At 39.5% G+C, this 19,218-nt stretch overlaps 1 protein-coding gene across 3 annotated transcripts; it reads right to left on the reverse strand.

Annotated features, from left to right (window-relative positions):
• Window positions 1–922: 922 nt before the first annotated feature.
• On the reverse strand, window positions 923–18,256 carry TMEM38B (transmembrane protein 38B). 3 transcript variants are annotated; one of them, XM_065861772.2, is made up of 6 exons: window positions 18,235–18,256; window positions 11,422–11,578; window positions 8,177–8,361; window positions 7,043–7,130; window positions 4,890–5,007; window positions 923–3,297 (listed from the first exon to the last, which is right to left on the reverse strand). In XM_065861772.2, exons 1-6 carry the CDS (start codon window positions 18,239–18,241, stop codon window positions 3,088–3,090), a joined length of 765 nt encoding a protein of 254 aa, XP_065717844.1. In that variant the 5' UTR covers window positions 18,242–18,256; the 3' UTR covers window positions 923–3,087. The 3 variants fall into 3 exon arrangements, with proteins under 3 accessions (XP_065717844.1, XP_065717843.1, XP_071658201.1); XM_065861771.2 differs by lacking the exon at window positions 18,235–18,256 and adding an exon at window positions 17,351–17,762; XM_071802100.1 differs by lacking the exon at window positions 18,235–18,256 and adding an exon at window positions 13,403–13,938.
• Window positions 18,257–19,218: the final 962 nt, after the last annotated feature.

The raw sequence follows: 19,218 nt of genomic DNA on the forward strand, positions 1-19,218 counted from the left end.
TTGGCTGAGGCCAATTCCATGAGGTTCAACAAGGCTGAATGTCGCGTCCTGCACTTGAGACACAACACCACCATGAACGCTACAGGCTCGTGGAAGAGTGGCTGGAAAGCTGCCTGGCAGAAAAGGATCTGAGAGTGTTGATCAACAGCTGGCTAAACATGAGCCAGCAGTGTGCCCAGGTGGCCAAAAAGGCCAACAGCATCCTGGCTTGTATCAGAAATAGTGTGGCCAGCAGGACTACGGACGTGATTGTCATCCTGTACTCAGCACTGGTGAGGCCCCACCCCGAATCCTGTGTTCAGTTTTGGGCCCCTTGCTACAGGAAAGACGTTGAGGTGCTGGAGCAAGTTCAGAAAAGGACAAGAAGGCTGGTGAGGGGTCTGGAGCACAAGTCTGATGAGGAGCAAGTGAACAAGCTGGGGCTATTTAGGCTGGAGGAAATGAGGTTGAGGGGAGACCTTATTGCTTTCTACAACTATCTGGAAGGAGATTGTAGCATGGAGGGTGTGGGTCTCTTCTCTCAAGTAGCAAGTGACAGGACAAGAGGAAATGGCCTCAGGTTGCACCACGGAAAGTTCAGACTGTATATTAGGAAAACATTCTTCAGAGAAGGGGTTGTCAGGCATTGGAACAGGCTGCCCAGGGAAGTGGTGGAGTCACTATTCCTGGCAGTGTTTAAAAGGCACATAGATGATGTTCTTGGGGACATGTTTTAGTGCTAGAGTTAGGTCATGGCTGGACTCAATGACCTTGAGGGTCTCTTTCAACCAGAATGATTCTTTGAACTACTGGCATGAAAGCTAGAATTGTTTTTTTTAAGGGATCTTGGACAGACTGTATTAAAGTCTCATACAGATTTCAAGGTCAGCCCCATGCAGGTGGTTATCTTGCTTGTGTCATAAAAAAACAGTCCGCAGAACACTTGCATGTAATTGTTCATTGTGGAGTTCTGAGTACCCATCCTGTGAGATCTTTAAACAAAAAAGGTTTGTTTTCATGGTGCTTACAATGGGAATTCTTTCAGCATAACTCCTGTGTCACAACAATATACATTTTTATTGTGACTTGTTTTCCTGTTATGGTGTTCAATCAAGAAAAACATTTTTTTTTTAATATTATCATCTTTAAATCCAAAATTAATACAAAGCCATGTATTTTCCTTCAAATTGTAAACTTCTTAAAGAATTAGTCTAAGCCTATTTTCACATTTATTTGGGCTAAGAGTAGCCAGTTACCAGTCAGTATTTCACAGCTGTACCACACAGCTCCATAGCACAATCCAATCCCGTATGGCTCTTGTTATCTAGTATACATAATTCCCCCTTTTCAAAAATATCCAGAAGTTTTAAAAACTAGGGACATACAACTTTTGCTGGTGTTGCTCAATAACTAGTTCATCATTAACTAGTTAGTTGGCAGCTTCAAGTTTATCCATACACCCATAGTATCAAGCTACAAAAAACTGAGACACCCCACACTGCAAGTAAAAACTCTAACTATTTATAGCTGTATACTGAGTTTCAGTGTAAAATGTCAGAAATACAACTGATATTTATTGATACAAGATCTTTTTTATATTTTGTCCATGACAGTACATTTGCTATAAAGCTTGATTCCAAACTGAAGAATTCAATAGTTTCAGTCACTACCATGGAAATATGACTAGAAAGGCACACGAAATTTCTTGGGTACTTTTTTTTTGATTCTCTCTAAGCACAGCACTGGTGACAATTTTTCTAAATTTGGATATGTACCTGGAACTAGAACTTCGCCTTTTCAAGTCAGATCCCCCTCCACATTGTCCTTGGTATCTCTGCACAAGGATTAACCCACATCCTCTTGCTGAAGAAGACTCTTTCAAAGCAGTACTCTCTGAAGACAAATAATCTAATTCTGTAAAAATAGTTTAATTTATTCTAAAATTGGCACATCAATGAAATATTCCTATGAAAAGATTCTATTCTTATGAAACGTGACATCTTTAAAATGTCAAAGTCTTCAGTTCTGAAGTGTATGCCATTTACAACTGTTCCACATTATGTGCAAAAATAGAGGCAACAAGCAGGAAGCAGCAGATTTCAGCAAACACTAATAAACAGTTCCAGTGATTCCAATATTAATAGTTGTTCCTCAAAAGTACCAGAGGTATTGCTGCAAACTAGTGCTGGTATTTATTAACAGCAGGCATAATAGGGCTGAACTCATGAGAAACAAGGTCAGTGTACTGTCTAGTATTGTTTTTTGAAAAGAAATAAATGTGCATGCTTGGATAAAAGTGCAGATGGAGATGTCTAGTCCCAGTCAAACTGAGAGATAACTACAAACCACATGTAAATAACAAGAAAAACAACTATATATCAAATGCTTGCAAATAAAGTGCCAAAGTAAGCCAACAATTAAATATTGAAGTGTTTCTACTTCCTAACTGTGAAGATTTTTTTAAAGTGCCAGATAATTCACTTACTTTAAAAAACAGAAAAATATGAAAATTATTTACTTAGATGTTAAGTAAATATTTTTCATATTTACTTAAGTAAATGAAAAAAATCTATGATCAGTGCAGTGTGAATTGTGAGAGTAATTCAGTTATTTTTCTAGTTAAAGGCATTAGTTTGGTACATTTTCATGGTTTTACAGTGCAATGTGATTAAGCCTTACTTTCCTATCTGGGACACGCAACTGTGAACACTTGGCAGTGCAAATCCACCGTATCCAAATGAAAAATACAAAGTGAGGGGTGTGGCAGGGGCAGAAAGAGGTAGAAACAAAAGATATATCAGAAAAAAATAACAAAGCTGATTGTCACATTTTGAAACTATCTTTTTAGCGTGTTAACATTTGATGTTATCATAAATACAAAATTTAGTAAACTTAAAACCACTATAAAAATTTATAGTTTTTAACTTAAAAGTCCAACTTGTGCATTTAGACATCTGAACAGTAGCTTACAAAATTCATTCCAAAGTTGAACACCGCCACAACAGAGTACAGCCCTGTTCTCTCCTCTCTTTAAACAAATTTCTAAGCCATTCTAATCTGAAATACAAACATCTTCAAAGGTTATGACCATCAAGGATCTTAAGCCTCTTATTCTGTTTTCTTTGCCTGTCTTTTCTTAACACCATCCCGGTGCTGTTCAGGAGGAGACTGGTCACAGGCTGAAGAGCCATTGGAAGATGCAGTACCTTCACCCTTCACTTTGGATGGTGTCTTTTGCAAGCCAAAGAACATATGGCCTAATGCAGCCTCAAAGGGAGCGAATGGAGATGTGGAAGATCTTGTCAACATCATTGTTACCTATGAAGAACAAGGATCAAGTTAAAATAGAAGTTTTAATGACTTCACAGCAACTGAAAACAAGTTCAAAGCTGAATGGATGTATGGCATTTCTAACTTTCTATACGAGCAAAGGCCACACCACCAAGAACAGAAATATGTTTGTTTCAGCTTGAATTGATCAAAGAATGCTTTTCTTTCTGACCTACAGTCTTCACAAAGCTATACACAAAAATATGTGCCCAAAGCTTTCTATATGTTTACTAAAATCATCCTAAGACTAAACCACGTTTAACGTCATACAACTAAGATAAAGACCTTTTATGTGTGTGTTTTGTACCTTGTTCAAACTGAAATACTGTAACATAGTGGCTAGTTCCATTTAAATTGAAAGCATGCAGTGTCTAAACACTTAAATATATGCAAACAGTGAGACTCAGTTAGAATTCCAGACAGCCATACTCATTCCACATAAATCTCTCAACTTTACGGAAATTCCTTATGAATACATCGCGATAGAAAAAAACCTCTTTTGTAGGTCCAGGTACTGGGCAAGTTTATATTGCAGTCATTTCTACAGTTTTCAGAGACATGAAAAATTTCTAAAACAAGACACTACTGCAGGACTATGCTGGATTCACAACTGTTGCTTTATTAGTTAAGTGGATGCTCAAGCTGCTGATTGTTAGCATGACCATCTGTTTAAGAACTTATTCAGTGCAGCCTGACAGCCAGCTTCTGAAGACAGCTGTAATTTCTCATTTCCAGAGTAAACATTCTTTCCCTTCTCCATTGCGAGCAACCCCAGTTCAACAATGCCTTTATTGGTTTAGATGAGCATCGGTTTGAAGTCTTGGCTCCCTAAAACAACTACTCTAGAATTAAACTTGTCAGCTACTTCGCAGAAAGGAGACTGGCAACCACCACTTTTAGACAATCTCTAGTCTGTTCAAGAGCAGCTCTGAAGCTCTTAAAATTGCCAGACTTCTGCTAACACAGTGACTACACTTTCTTGTTAGCTAATAATGCTGAAGACAGACATCATTCTGAAAATGAACAAGAATGGAGGAATTAAAGGATTCAGTAGAGAAGTACAATCTATTTTATTATAAAAGTAGTTACAGATACTTTAAAGCAGTTTGGATAGACTTTCTCTTCCCACCTACACATTTATGTTGCGAACACTTCAAGCTAGATGAGAATCTAGTTGGCTTGTTCTGCAAACCCACAATGACTGCACAGGTACAAGGAAGAAATTAAGCAGCTAGCGAAAGACAGAGAACAGTGGAGTTTGTTTCCATAAGCATAAACTTTGTTTGAGATTATAGACATACAAGCCTGGCATATCAACTGTTGGGTGTCAAAATTCCTGATTTTTAAAATTTTTCCCTTTTTTTCTCCACATATTGAACTGTAACAGAGTACGTTTTCTGTTCTGCTCATGTACAGAAGTCTGAGCACAGGTTTAAGACTTCAGTAGGAGCTGGCCTTCTCATCCAGAAGCACACATTCTAACTTGTGGTAGAATGTTTGAGGGCATATTTTTTCCCCTGAAATAATGAAATAAAATATTTTCTGTTATTCAGTTATTTGAAACACTTTCACATTCTTACCTTGGAGAAAATGAGAAAGACAGTATATAAAAACACAAGGTTGTGTTTTGCTATTGGCAAGTACTGGCTGTGTTGCAGGGTGAAAAGAACTGCTCCTATCAAAGTCACCTTCACAGGGCTGGAAATCAAACAAACAATGTCAATTTCTTTTCTCTACAGTGAAAGATGCCATGACCTGGAAAGCAATAAATGTTCTTAGCATGCAAAATAATTATTTCTGAATAGAACTAAGGACAAATTGTGGTAACAGTGACAAGGTCCAAAACCTAGCTACAATTAAACTAAGACTTTCACTTTATATACTATTATTATGCTTTCTGTCCATAACATGGACAAGCGTCAAGTTCAGCACTAGTTTACATAACCAGCAATTTCATATTTGACAAATCTTCCTCAAATAAATGCCTCTATCCAGACTCTATAGGTCAGCTTGCCTCCCTTCTTCATCTCCCAATACTTACTGAAGAGTTAAATCACAAAGCTTGCACTATTCAGACTAGACTTAAAAACAGGTTCCTCTTCTATACTCCAGGTGTTAGTTACTCCAAGGAATTGCTTAAAGTGTTGAAGAACAACATAGTCTCAGTCCACTGTGACACTTCAGCAGCAATAGGGTTGTAGTCTGCTTATACGTGACTTGAGCTAGGCCTATGTTACCCAGGTTTTGCCAACATAGCTGTGTTGACTTCTGACACATGCAGAGATTTACAACTTTTAGCTATCTTCATTGTGGTGGTAAATCCCTTGCTAGGTATGCAGTCAGAAAACAAGAGAACATTGGTCAGTTATCTATAGTCATCTGAAGAAACAGCAATAATGTTCTGGGAGAAAAACTGTGCATTTTTTAATCTGCATCTACATGTGACGTGTACAGGTTGCATTCCTGTTATCACAGAGCATCTAGTGCTCTTCACCATCTTTTGAGTAACTCAGAGATGTGCTGCATCAATATCCTGCTTAGGAAGTCCAAAAAACAACTTTGTTTATACAGGCACTTCATTCATTTGCAGAATGTTTTATCCATTTAACTCTGTAACTATCTTCTATTTAATATTCTTAAGCTTTATATATTAAACAAAATTTTCAAAATAGTTTTTGAGTTACTTTGAACCACATCCACCATGGAAAAAGAGAATATATGCAAGCATTGCCACAGTCAGTAAGCGCTGCTCTAGTGTTGTACCTGTAAGTGCAGTGTTATTTCAGTTTACAGTGCTATTATTGACAGTGACCTCATCCTTTTGGAAGTCTGCTTTCAACACTACCACTTAGGCACTGACAGAGATATTCTACATACCCAGACTTTCAGAAAAAGCCAACAACTGACAAGAGCCACAAAAAGTTGAAATATTGCCAAAGGAAAGGCTAATTTCTCTTCCGTTATTCTGCTGCTAAGAGTGGCTGCAGAAAAGGAAGATAACTTTTTAAAAAATAATATTATTTATAAGGGCCTGAGAGTAACACAGAAAAGATCAAATTAATTTTAGGAAATTAGCATGGTGAGCTTATCTTGACTTACAATAATAGCTTGACTTTTTAGCCTGTCTTAATTCTTATTTGCTGTACAGACTGAACTGGGAGCCATGTAATAGTCCCATTCTTTCCTTCTGCAAGAGAAGTAATGTTTCCTGTCGTGTAATACATTTTTGCTATACTGAACAACCAATTCGCACCTTCTCAAATAATTGATATCTATGGAGGAAAACAGTACTGGCAGAGAAAGTATGAATGGCAATGCTCAAAGGAAGTCATCTTAGTGATGCTCAGAACATGCACCAAAAATGCAAATTTCGCTTGTATACTTCTAGTACCTCTGTTTATTCATTTTGGATAAAAGACAAGTCCTTGTAAGACAAACTGAGCCAATACTGCTTTCCAGCAACTTCCTACTGACTCAGTACTGCTTTCTGAGAAATAATTTTTGTTGACTCATCTTCCCACTTGGTGTTCTTGTGCTGTGAACCTAAATGATTAAAACGTCTGCTGAAATTACCAAAGATCATCACAAGATACACATCCAAACATTGAATACAAACCTGTCCTATTGTTTGTTTGGCTTTTTTTTTTTTAATCTGAACCACTAAAAGTGAGTTTCAACACAAGGAGATAGCAAACCAAAAGTTATCATTTTGCAGCCTTTTTCTAAAACTTACTAGGACATCTTCAGTAGTTCATTGGTTTCAGGTTTCCACACTCCTCTCACCAGCTGCTCAAAGTTGGAAATTAGGCCACCACCAGCTCCTGAAATGACAGAGATTTACAATAAGCCTTCGGTGATTGCTACCACTACTGCACAACCTATTATTGCTCCAAACAAAACCAATTATACCAGGTATCGAGTGTGGTATCCAAAACTCAGACTTAAACAGCCTAATCCAATCTTTTATACATGCGCGACTTGAGCAACCAACATGAAACCTAGAGGTTTAGCTACTTAGAAAGAACCTCATGTTCACCTTTTGTCATAGCATCTGAACTGATGTACTCATCACTACAAACACCTGAATTGCCAAAGTATAATAAATCTCCAGAGAGGCTTGTATCAATCCATTCTTAATGTCATCATGTATGTACACAGAGAGAGTCTCTATAAACTACAAGGACTCTGCGTAAGTGAAGTGGATATATATTTTCACATTAAAAGAATACAAAACGTAAGGAGGTATTAGATACTTTGGCCAGTGAGACTGGTCTGTATTGTAACCTGGGAAAACAATGTTAGATCATCACATTAACATCTGTTGTTTCCCAAAGCAGAACAGAATCAAGCAAATAGAAACAAGAGCTGCACTACTACTTCCCAAAGTGGTTCTAACATTGTGACTACAAATGCAGCTGTAGTTTCCAGAGTCATGCTCCAAACAGCAGGCAGGCCAGAAGGTTTGTTTCTGTGTTTTACGTCAGCTAATAGTTACAACCCAAAAAGCTCAGGAAACAAGTTCTCTTCTTCAGTCATGTAAGGAAAACAGCTTTGAGCAAATATGCTGTTGGAAAGTTTAGTAATAGCACTGACGCTACATGATTGCCATCAACCGCCCCTCCTGCAATTCCTCACAAGACCTTCTGAAGAGATAAAATGAATTTTCCCCAAAGTCATGCAGTGTCACCCTTAATCCAGGCAGGAAAACTGCTGCACAGGCTTTGCCCTTGAGGGGACAACAGACTGTACGAGAACTATCATATCCAGTACAGCAAGCAATGGAGCTACACTTATGCAGAAGGGCCAGCCATTTAAATACCACTCCAAAACATCACAATCCATCAGAACAAGATGTTATGCATGTTACCTCTGGCCCAGCCCACAGCTACCATGACAAGCCAGGCATCTTTGAAGTGACTGTCTGCATGTGCAACGCCAGCTGTTATCTTCCAAGTTCTAGTCACTTCTTTCATTCCTGCAACCAGAAGCCGAAGAGGCAGAAAGGCAAAGCACCGATAGAACAAGTCTTGTGGGCAGTAAAAGAAAAGATACCTGAAAATCATGAGAAAACCCATCAGCAGCATTCAAAAGTTTTTGCTATGGAATAAACTTTCTAATAACCTTTAAAGATATTCTTGGAATATGACTAGCACTGCATGATATCCTACTGATAACTCACTGTCTTGTGTGGCAGACATAATGGAACAAATCTGAAATGCTTTTGAGCATGCTTGAGCTCTTGCACCAAAAACATCAAACATTATTTGAAATTGTTCTTACTGGGCACTGTTCAAGAAAAGAATCCATTAAAGCACATGAGAAACAGCTTTACATTTTACCATCTTTTCTATAGCTTACCTACCATGTTTTTGTAATTCAAATTATTAAATTAGTGTCTGACCAACTTTGTGTGGTTTGTTTTTTCTGTTTTATTTTTGTGGGTTTTGTTGGTGTGGGGGTTTCGTTTGTTTGTTTGGGTTTTGATTTTTAGGGGGATGACTTTAGGTGGTAAATTACATGCTGACACCATGCTTTCATACTGATAGGTACACGGAATTATACAACTTCAGCAGGAATGCCTCCCCTAGTTAGTGTCATGCCAGACAAAATACACAGCTATTTTTAAACACATTTCACGTCTTAGTAACCACTAGTTCTAGCTTTTCCACCTTGCCAATTACAATCACATTTGTTCTTTCAAAGTGTTGAAAGCACAGTACTCAAAATTTAATAGTATCTTTTCTCAACTTGCTTTTAAAACAAAGTAAAGATGGCTAACAATGAAATCATAAGATGACGGTAGATTTTTTGAAAAATAGATTATGTGGTAGTTTATTGCATCTTTTCAACCATAAACAAAATTAAATTCTTACCGAGACATTCAAGGTGTCAAAACAAATAATCAAGACTAAGTACCTAGATTATTTCAGCACTGGAATAAGAGAGCAACAATTAAGTATGAGCAGAAAAAGCCTTTAAAAAATTGGAAGGGTGCTTTTTCATTTTCTAATAAAAAGATACTTGCCTGTTGGTTTAGGCTTCTGAGCTCAACCCTCTCTAACAAGAATTTCTAAAGCTGCATCTTCTTCTTGTTTACTCAGGCTGCAATGCAGAGATGCACCTCTCGTATCTGTTTACTTCATTAAAAATACTAGCAGATACCACAACTGGGAAGGGTCATGCTTCACAGTTAGAGATTAGGAAGAGATTAGAAATCAGGACAACTTTCAGTGTTTGGAGCTTTTTTTTTTAAAGTGCTTTTCCTTTATAACAGAATGCTAGGAAGCTTCCTTCCAAGAAAGGCCAAGTTCAGCTGGAGTCCTGTCCTAGTTATATATTTTCTTTTTCTGTAATGGATATAGTACTGTGTCACTGCAAACTTCTAAAGCTCTTCTGTTCAAGAGCTCCCAGAGTAGAGTATGCAATAGCCTATTTCTCACCTAGAAGAAAGTTATTGGAATTTACATTAGTAGCTAACTGCTGCTCTGGTGTTTAGTTTTAGATTTACTTTTGAACTGCTTCTATTATTCCTTTTTTTTTCCTATTGTAAAGTCACATGCCTTCGTATGTAACCAAGGTCCAGTTGATATGAAGTCAAAGATATGTAGAGAGCATATTTTTTAATGGCTACTGCAAACACCGATTTTAGCCACGTACCCAACAAACAACACTAACCAGAATTAATTTACAATTGCAAAATGTGGGTTTAGGACCCTGAAGCACAGGTAACTGTATTGAAATTACACTACAGTCCCTCCACAGCATTTTTTACTGTAATTTCTGCTAGCAACACCTGCTAACAGCAGATGTCGCTATCCTACAGACTATTTAGGAGTATTTCTCAAACATACACAACTCCTTTTATTTCCAGTTTTACATACAGCTCAGGGAACTTTGTTTCACATAACTTCGGACTGAGGATTAAAGTCATTATACCTATGAAAAAATAAAATAGTAAAACTAGAAGCTTAAAAGGCTTCATAATATTCATAGCTCCTCATTAAAACCTCATTTTCTTTGTGTACAGCAAATCATATGTTAAGTTCAAATCACATTTTATTTATGTGTGCTCCTAGCTTGTGCCATTTATTAAAAGAAACAGTCACGTTGCCCACATCAGATTAATATGAAGTATAAGCAGATTCTATAAGCTTTGTTAATATTGTACTATTTATTGCACATTATTCATTTCACCAAACTGCCTAAGTGAAATCTGTCATCTTCCCTTACAACATGAAGGCCAGAATACTCATACACAGATATACACAGACAGATAAAAACAATTACTTTCATTTTAAAGAATTTCCAGTTATAAAACCTTCTGGGCTAGAAGGAACAGATACTAAAAGATTCCATGCAGATAACACTCTTCTAAGATAGGAATTGATATTTTTAAATTCAAAAACCCACTGCTGCTCACAAGTTTTAAGTTAGAGGGTTTCTTCAAACACTTTCTGGAACAAACAAACTCTACTGGAAGGCTACATTTATATAAAAATAACTCCAGTGCTTTTGCAAGTTCCAAAGCAAGCCAAATTGCTGCCTTGTTCACATACCTGACTTCCTAGTCAGCTCGTTACTGTCTTCTACTACAACACCCATCCATTTGGAAAAGAGCAAAATCTATATTTAAAAAAATGTCAGAAAGCAAAAACTAAAGAAGAAATAAGATCTGTGTAACAGATGTCCAGTTACAGAAAAAATTAAAATTTTTACATCAGAGCTCCTGCTGAAAAACTAGACTGCATTTATTACATATTTATATCCATAAAAGCAGTAACTCAAGTCCACTTCATTCCAAAATAATGTTTTCAGACGACTGACCAGGAATACTATTAAAATCTAAGGCAAGTCTGTTCTAGTGACTGAGCATTTTTGTTATACAACAGCCATTAAGAGCTACTCTCTTACAAGCATAATATTCATATACAACAGGACCATAACACCTGTTTTGTTGCAGTGACTTTCTGGATGAAGAGACAGCCTCCAAATCGATAATTTTTTAAAGTTAGCTTCTAATCAACATGGAAGCTAGATGGTATAATCTCAGATTACAAAGCATAGCATGTTCAGAACCAATACTACACATCTAACTCAATTGTGGCTGCTTACCAGACTGAAGATGCCAGTAGAATATTTGTGCCCTTTGCCAGAAATGCTACTGGAGGTTCTGCAAGCATCAACGAAGACAAAACTGAGCCACCAAAGCAATAAAGCATAGCACTAAACCAACAGGCAATAGGACTTCGGACTGACACTTCCACAGCTCCTGAAACAAAGGAAAAAAAAAAAAAATAACACCAAAAAACAGAAATAAACATTTGAGAATCACAACATGTTTAAAAGTCAGTATTTTTCAAATCATTCAGTCCAACATTTTTCCTTTAGGTAATGAAAAATTTCACTGGACAAGTCTTCAGAAATACAAACTTCAGAGTACACCAACTTAAGCATATGCTATCTAAATAAAAGTGAAACACTGACACTGTGTTCTCTGAACATCTTTGGTGGGTTTTTTTATTATGACTATCTGTCTACAAAGAAAAAAAAGCTTTCAGACCATTGCTAATAATCTGGCATAGATATACAGTTGCTTTCAAATTTGTATTAAAATATAGAAGTGGTTTCCTGACCTAGACAGGATTGATACTGGTAACTTTTGGGGGATTATTCTACAAATTTCATTTCTGCTTTTGAGTGCTCATGAATTCATGGTCACTGTTCTCCTTTTTCCTTATAAAGTCCTGCTAACTGTGCCTGCTGACCAAAACAAAAGCAGTGCTCAAAACAATTGTTAAGAGTTTCACCTGCAAACCTGAACAGAGAAAAAAAGGTTACCTAATGCCATAGTAATAAATGTAAGTTTTCTTTGTTATAAAAATGTTCAGTTTGGTGTATTTTGTTTAGTTTTAAATGAATTATCCCTTTTAAATTGCAATTGAATGATGCCAAAAGAGTATTCAATATTAGATTATGCTGGAGGTAATGGGTAGTCTTAACCAGTTTCATGGTGAAATGACACCTTATTAAAGCCCGAAATCTCATGAGGTAGTTGTTTTGACTACTTCCTTCTACTTCAAGAGTCTGGTATTATCAAAGCTTCCCCTTTACTTGTGCAGAACTCTGTTTGCCCGAACTAGTTACATTTTCCATAGTCCAAAGGCTGAAGTCCACAAAAGTAGAGAATAAACATAGTATCTACCCCAAAATGAAATTTGACATACGTTTCCAATTCAGAGGAGAAGCTTTTGGGTTTTCAGGCATTTCTGTCAGAACACAAACTTCTTACCCAAGATGAGAAGGTCAAATACACCAAAGAGAACAGAGCACTCTCAATTCAATTTACTTCATACAATAGTACTAAGAAGATTGTTACAGTTTCAGTGCTGGCAGAGCTATGGCGTATTGCAGCACTATGTAAATCCCTATGTAACAACGAATTTATAAAAAAGAGTGCTCCTAGGCATTATAGAACATTTGACTATTAAATGAAAAAAACTACCTATTGTGTAATTTATTCTCCATAGAGCAGTACCTGGTGTTCCAAGCTGGTTATGCTCAGCTTTGTTAAAGCATATTATCACTTCTCCAAAGTAGCTATCAATTATGTTCATGTGCATAAAAGTAGCCCGCTAATGTTACTTTACAGTAAAAGTAAAAATAGGAAGTGGGCCACTACATCCAAATCCCATATAACTGAACATGGACCTGTTTTCACTAATGTATTTGAAAAGGGTAAGACACTTGCAGAATATTAATGGTTTATACTTACTACGTTAAGGTTTCCTCAATTTAAAATAAACAAATAAATAAATAAATCTAAAAATGCTGATAGCCACTGCATTCAGGAAAAAAGAAACAAAAACCAAAAAACAAACCAGAATTATATTAAGCAGACACTCACTGGTCCAAAAGAAGTACAGTACCTTCCTTCTCATGTGTAATTATTCTCTTGTTTGATGACACAGTCACATTACAAGCACTACTATATACTTATTTTATTAGTGTTAAAGCATTAGCATTAAGTATTAATTAAACTCTTAGCATTAAAGGACTGAATACTTTTTCTTGCAAAAATAAGACAATATCCTACCCCCACATTTGGCAGTACTCTCTCTGTGGAGTAACTCCGCTAAATGCTGCTGCGGCATTACAGCACGAAGTGACCATGTAGAGAAGAAGTATCCCAAACTTTACAGAACAATGAGAAAAGCCAGCTAACAGAGGCCGCCAGTGCAAATCACAAATCACAAGGGAACATGTGCTGGGAACTGGCATGCACGGCTAATAGATCAGCTGTTGCATTATGCACGAGCTTTAACTCCTGGACAGATGTAATATAGGATGTCATTTGCACAGTAATCGGGTTCTGGAACGAGACTGGTAACCAGATCACGACAGAAGGTTCCACCTCCAGGAACTGTCAACATCCATACCAGGTTAAAAAAAAATCTTACATCCATTGTGAGATCAGTATGCACCAACCTATCTTTCATTAGCATGAAGCTTCTCATCACCTTGCATTATCAGGGAAGTAATCATCTTAACATCTTACTGGCAGCCTTCATCAGAATATAGAAGTAGCTCCTCCCTCCACACAAAATGAAATATGACTGAGAGGTAGAAAACTCAGCTGCTTCTTCACTTCACCGGCTCTTTGGTCGGATTACCAGTATAACACAAGGACACCATTCCAGGTGCTGTGTCTTTGAACTTAACACACTGTATTTTATTTATCGCACACATGGATGTTCACTGCAATTAATGAAACACAGTTAGTGAGAACTAGTTCTACAGAAAAAATGCAAGATTCTCATTTATCAGGTTTTTAAAAGTTGAAATTGATTTCTACTGTACGTTTGACACTGTTTCTAGTCCAACTTGCCTTCTCTCCTACATCCTTTGTGAAAATATTTTCATAATTTTTCACTTCCTATACTAAAGGTCAGATTATTAAAAAAAAAAAAAAAAAATCAATTAAATGTTGGAGTTGTTTTTAAATTAGTCAGCTCTCTGTTCTCTTCCCAAATCCATTACCCTGCCTTTCAGCAATCACCATTTCTCTGCTCTTCCTTTCCCCCACGACTAGCAGCAAGTGGCTTCCCATTTTGAGGACATGTATAGGAATTACCCTTATCATTCCCAGATTGCCCTTTATGAGCAAGCTCCACAACAAAGCATGTAAATTTCTCCATTAAGATATTACGTGTAAAAGCATAAGAGACTGGAAACTCTACTGGACTTCCAAGATTTTTCTTTTGATCAACATTAGAATGTTTTCAACTCAGACACCAGTATTTAGCAATTCATACCTGCTTTCTAACAAGGAATACACCAAACATAGAAGGCAAAAAATGCTGATGTACATTTAAAGCCTATCTTAGTGTTGCTACCTAAATTGTGACTAGGATGTAACCTTTCAGAAAACAAACTCAACTTTAAGCAGGTCACATGTTTTCAAACAAGTGGTCATTTATATTTGTCCTCTGATGCATCCTGCAAAACTAATGAGGCATCATACAACCATGCAAAATATGATCCACCAAGGGGCCACTAGTCCTGCAAATAGTATACTTCAGAAAGTAAAGACAAGGTTTCAAAATGCAAAGACTGTTGTTGAATAGGGTTTTAAATGCTGTTTCCACACAACAGCAAAAAAAAAAAAAACCAAACCCTTGCAGTAAACTCTTTCTGTCAGCAGAACAGGATCTGCTTTAACCTTTTCAACATGTTCCAAGTAGGCAATCAGGAATACACACTTAAGGACCAAAGCAGAAGAATTTGTAGAAGTTTTTCTAACACCCCTATTCAACATAAATCAAGCTAAAGGACTTACAGAGTCAGACTTAATTCAGCAACTAAGCAAAAATTTGAAATCACTGGAAACATGCCAAAGAAAACTTGCAAGGACAAAACTACCACATTCCTTCCAAATACAGCACATCCTCAACCCTCAACACCTTTTGCTGTTCTTCCATCCCAAAAAAAAAGAAAATTGCCAGTTCTACAACTGACTGGAGTTACAAAGGAGCAACTACTAAGCGATCCCAAATGCGATAACCAAGAACACTTAGTTTAAAATACCTGGAAAGCAACACTTGAGTTTTCACTACTGTAGTTCACTCGCACTCACAACTGAGTAAAATCTAGCTGGGACTGGAAAAGTAGCAGTTTAGCATGAGGCCATCCCTGTTACAAATACCCACATGAATATGATTTTAAGCAGCGTGAGGGGGTTGGTATTTTACTGAGACAGTAATCAGAGAGAAAACAAAAATGGCTCCAACTTGACCACATACTTCTTGCATCACCAGACAGTTAAGGTCACCGAGTTATTCCCCTGTGAATATATAAAAAAGAATATATAGTAATGCCTAGAGAATATTCATCAATTATAATATACCCATTCTGAGTATTTCATAATTACTTCTGTTTCAGTTATGATTTAATATCCAGCTCAAATGGCTTCCAAGTGAGCAACAGACCAGCAAGCAGTCACCTGAATTACAGTTATTAATTCAAAGTATTAGAGGTTGCTGAAGAGTTCTGAACTTTCCAGCTACTAAGCTGAGCAGAAAAAAAATACCAGCATGGATCTGATCAGACTTCTTACACCACTTCTACTGTTCAGCAGTGCTGTCCCACTAAAGCTATGCAGATGCTAGGAAAGCAGAGAGACTCCTCTCATGCTGCTCTTTACATATGTCCATTCCAGAGGAAAGTTTAAAGATATTGCATGGTAGTGTCAAATGTGTTCAGACAGAAAGTCCCTTTTTGAATGGAACGGTTATATTACACAATGCCACAAGTCAGCACCCAGAAACAACTCCGGTAGCAGAAAAAAAATTTGGTGAAGACACTTGCACACGTAAGCATTTTATATCAGCCTGCACAGTCTGTGAAAAGTCACTAACACACAGCCTGCCCACTGGATTCCCAAGCTATGTTTCCTACAAGACAGAATTGCCTTAACAGCTTCCTGCATAACCAAGGCGTGTGGAGGATATAAACTCATGAGTTGAGCAGCTGTCGTCTCAGATCTAATACCCGACAGCAAGTCATTAGCCTGTGATCTGCAGTCCTTCTCTGCATGCATAAACCTAACTTCAGAGGGTCCAGCCCTTTTGTTCTTGGGACTTTCCAAATCTTAAACTACAAACAGATTTTCAACAATAATCCTGGTTAATTTCATCAATGCCTCTAGTTCTGAGAAAGCAAGAAATGTTCAGCTGGGTGCTTCCTATGCAGTTCCTGCAGTCAATTAGACATTATTTATCGACAGACTAATGAAGACTGCAGACAATCTTATTTGCAGTCTTAGGGACTAACAGAGAACACCTGGACTCTGCCGCCAGCAAAGTGGGGAGAGACAGGCCGGCCTCCAGCACAGCCCCAGCGCTGCCCCGGCTCCGCTCTGCACAACGTTCGGCATCAAAGCTCAAACTTCTGCTCGCGGAGTTAGTTCTTGCTTCAGAGCCTGGAGGAGCGCTGGCAAACCTCTCCCTCCACCAAACGAAGCACAAGCCACCTGAGATTTTGTGGGAGTAAGCACAGGAACTGAGGTCTAGCCACTCGCCGTCATTAAAAACAAATAAAATCCAAAACCAGTTTTTTTAAAAAAAAAACAACCAACACTGTCTAGCGTTTTGCGGGCTGGACAGGCCCCGAGGCCATGAGGTGCTCTAACACCCCACCCCGGGCGGGACACTTGCAGGTCTCGCAGATTCCAGCGACAAAGCCCGAACAGACTCAGGGCACCGCCCGGCATCCCCCCGCCCAGCCCCGCTCCCGCAGGCCGCCCCGCTGCGGCACCCGAGCTCCCCTCGGGCTGCCCCCCGCCATCCTGTCCAGCCGGGGCTGGGGCAGCCGGCGGCAGGGGGCTTCTCGGCCCCCGCCTGTGGCCTGGCCAGCCCGGCTGGGGGACACGGCAGGCCACGGCGAGAAACACGGGGCAGGGACGGGGAAGCGCAGGGAGACAACAGGGGAACACGGTGGGGACGGGCGAGAGCTCCGTCCCGCCCCACCAACCAGCGCCGCTCACCCCGCTGCTCCTTCAGCGCCATGACGGAGGCCACATAGTGCGCCAGGTCGAAGAAGGGGAACATGGGCAGGCGCGAGAAGAGCAGCGGCACCTGCCACAGCTCCATGGCCGGGCGGCGGCGGGACGGAGGAGCCGGGAACGTCCGCTCAGCGCGCTGGCAGCGGCCGCCCAGCGAGGTGGCAGCGGCCGCCCCGCCCCGAGGATGCTTGGCCCCTGTCGGCCGCCGTCCGCCTCACGCGTTCACGCAGCCGCGGGCCGATGGAGGCAGTGGAGCGGCGGGCGCCCTGTAGGCGGTGGCGGGGGCGTGCGGCCGCTGTGTCTGGCGGCGGTAGCTCGCAGGCCTCGGTGCGCTGGGCTTGTGTCTGTCCGGATCTGTTAGTCCGGCAGAGCTCGGCCAGGCCCTCCCCAGGGCCTGAAGGATGTTCCGCCGCGCTGCCAGCTCGGCGGCAGTTCGGGGTGACCCCTGCGATGGCCGCTGGGAGCTTGTGCAGGCATCGCCTGCAGCTCTTTGTCCCACCCGCCCGGGACCGCAGCCGTGCGGTCCCGCTGGGCCGGAGGCCTGTGTCTGTGTCTGCAGGCTCCCGGGAGGATCGGCACCGAATGCTGCGAGGTGTTCCCCCGAACACTCTGCCCTGCACCTTGTGCCGGCAGCCTTGAACACGGCACCTGGCTGGTTGGCCTTGCCTTTTATAGCCGTATTTCGCCTACGTGAACACTTGATATCTGTACTGGGTCTTCTGTTTGCCTTGTTTTAGAACATCTTGGTAGTCCTTATTCATGATCAGCTCCAGGTTGGTTGTGGGCCCCTTTTCTACGTTTCCCACTTCTTCCCTGTCATACTTGGCTGCAGCTACCTGTTCTAATGGACAGGTCACTAGACTTACCAGGCATGTGATACCTCCTCTTTATCCTTCTTTTCTTCCTTTTCCTTTGCCTTTGGCTTTTCGTTTTTCTTTTCATCCCTGTAGAATGTTCCTTCAGTTCATCAAGAGTGTTTAAGATTATTGGCATGGGTGCTCAAACATGTGGTCTTTCCCTGGTTGATTTAACCTGTTTGTCACCTGATTGCATTTATGTGTACCATTTATGTATCCTGGTCAGACCTCACTAGAAACCCTTTTAATACATCTTTACATCCATTTTGATAGTGAAGGCCATTCATTGTTAACTGTTTTGTCTTCAAAAAGCAGATCTCTAACCAGTTTTGCATCAGTCCTACAGTATCTCAAACAAAACTAGTTTGCTCATGAGCACTCTCCCAAGTGAAACATCAAAGATCTGTATGCTCCGAGATACATAACATCTGAGTTTCCTTTATCCGCCAGACTGGCTAACTTGAGATAAAAGGAAATTATGTTGATAAATTATGTTGATATGATACATGTAAGTGATTGCTGGTCTCATTTTTTTCAGCATATTAACTTTTTTTTTTTTTTCCCCTGGGGATGGAAATTAAGTTTGCTGTTTTGTGAGTCCTGTTTTTCCTAATAAGGGAAGGTATAATTTTTGCCTTTTCCGTTCAATTTCCACAAGCTGGTGAAAAGAATAGCTAATGGCTCTAAGATTTGAACAGTGTGGTAAAGTTAATCAAGGTAAGCAGTCTGAAAACATAACTTCCACAGGTACGTTTGAACTTGTTTGCCTACCAAGAACTAATTTCAGGAAATAACTGGAATTACTGTAAAATTAGTTGGTGAGGGGGAAGGGTTTATGCAGGGAAAGATGGCAAATACCTCAACTTATCCCAGAATAATTTTACCTTGCCTTGAATAGATAGCCACCTTTTCAGTTATTTTCCTCTTATCATTACCATATTCACAAAATAAGTTTTCCTTATTCTCAACACCTATTCCTTTCTGTTTGTCCAG

This window comes from Patagioenas fasciata, chromosome Z (assembly GCF_037038585.1).
Source record: "Patagioenas fasciata isolate bPatFas1 chromosome Z, bPatFas1.hap1, whole genome shotgun sequence".
In the NCBI taxonomy this organism is placed as follows: Eukaryota; Metazoa; Chordata; class Aves; order Columbiformes; family Columbidae; genus Patagioenas; species Patagioenas fasciata.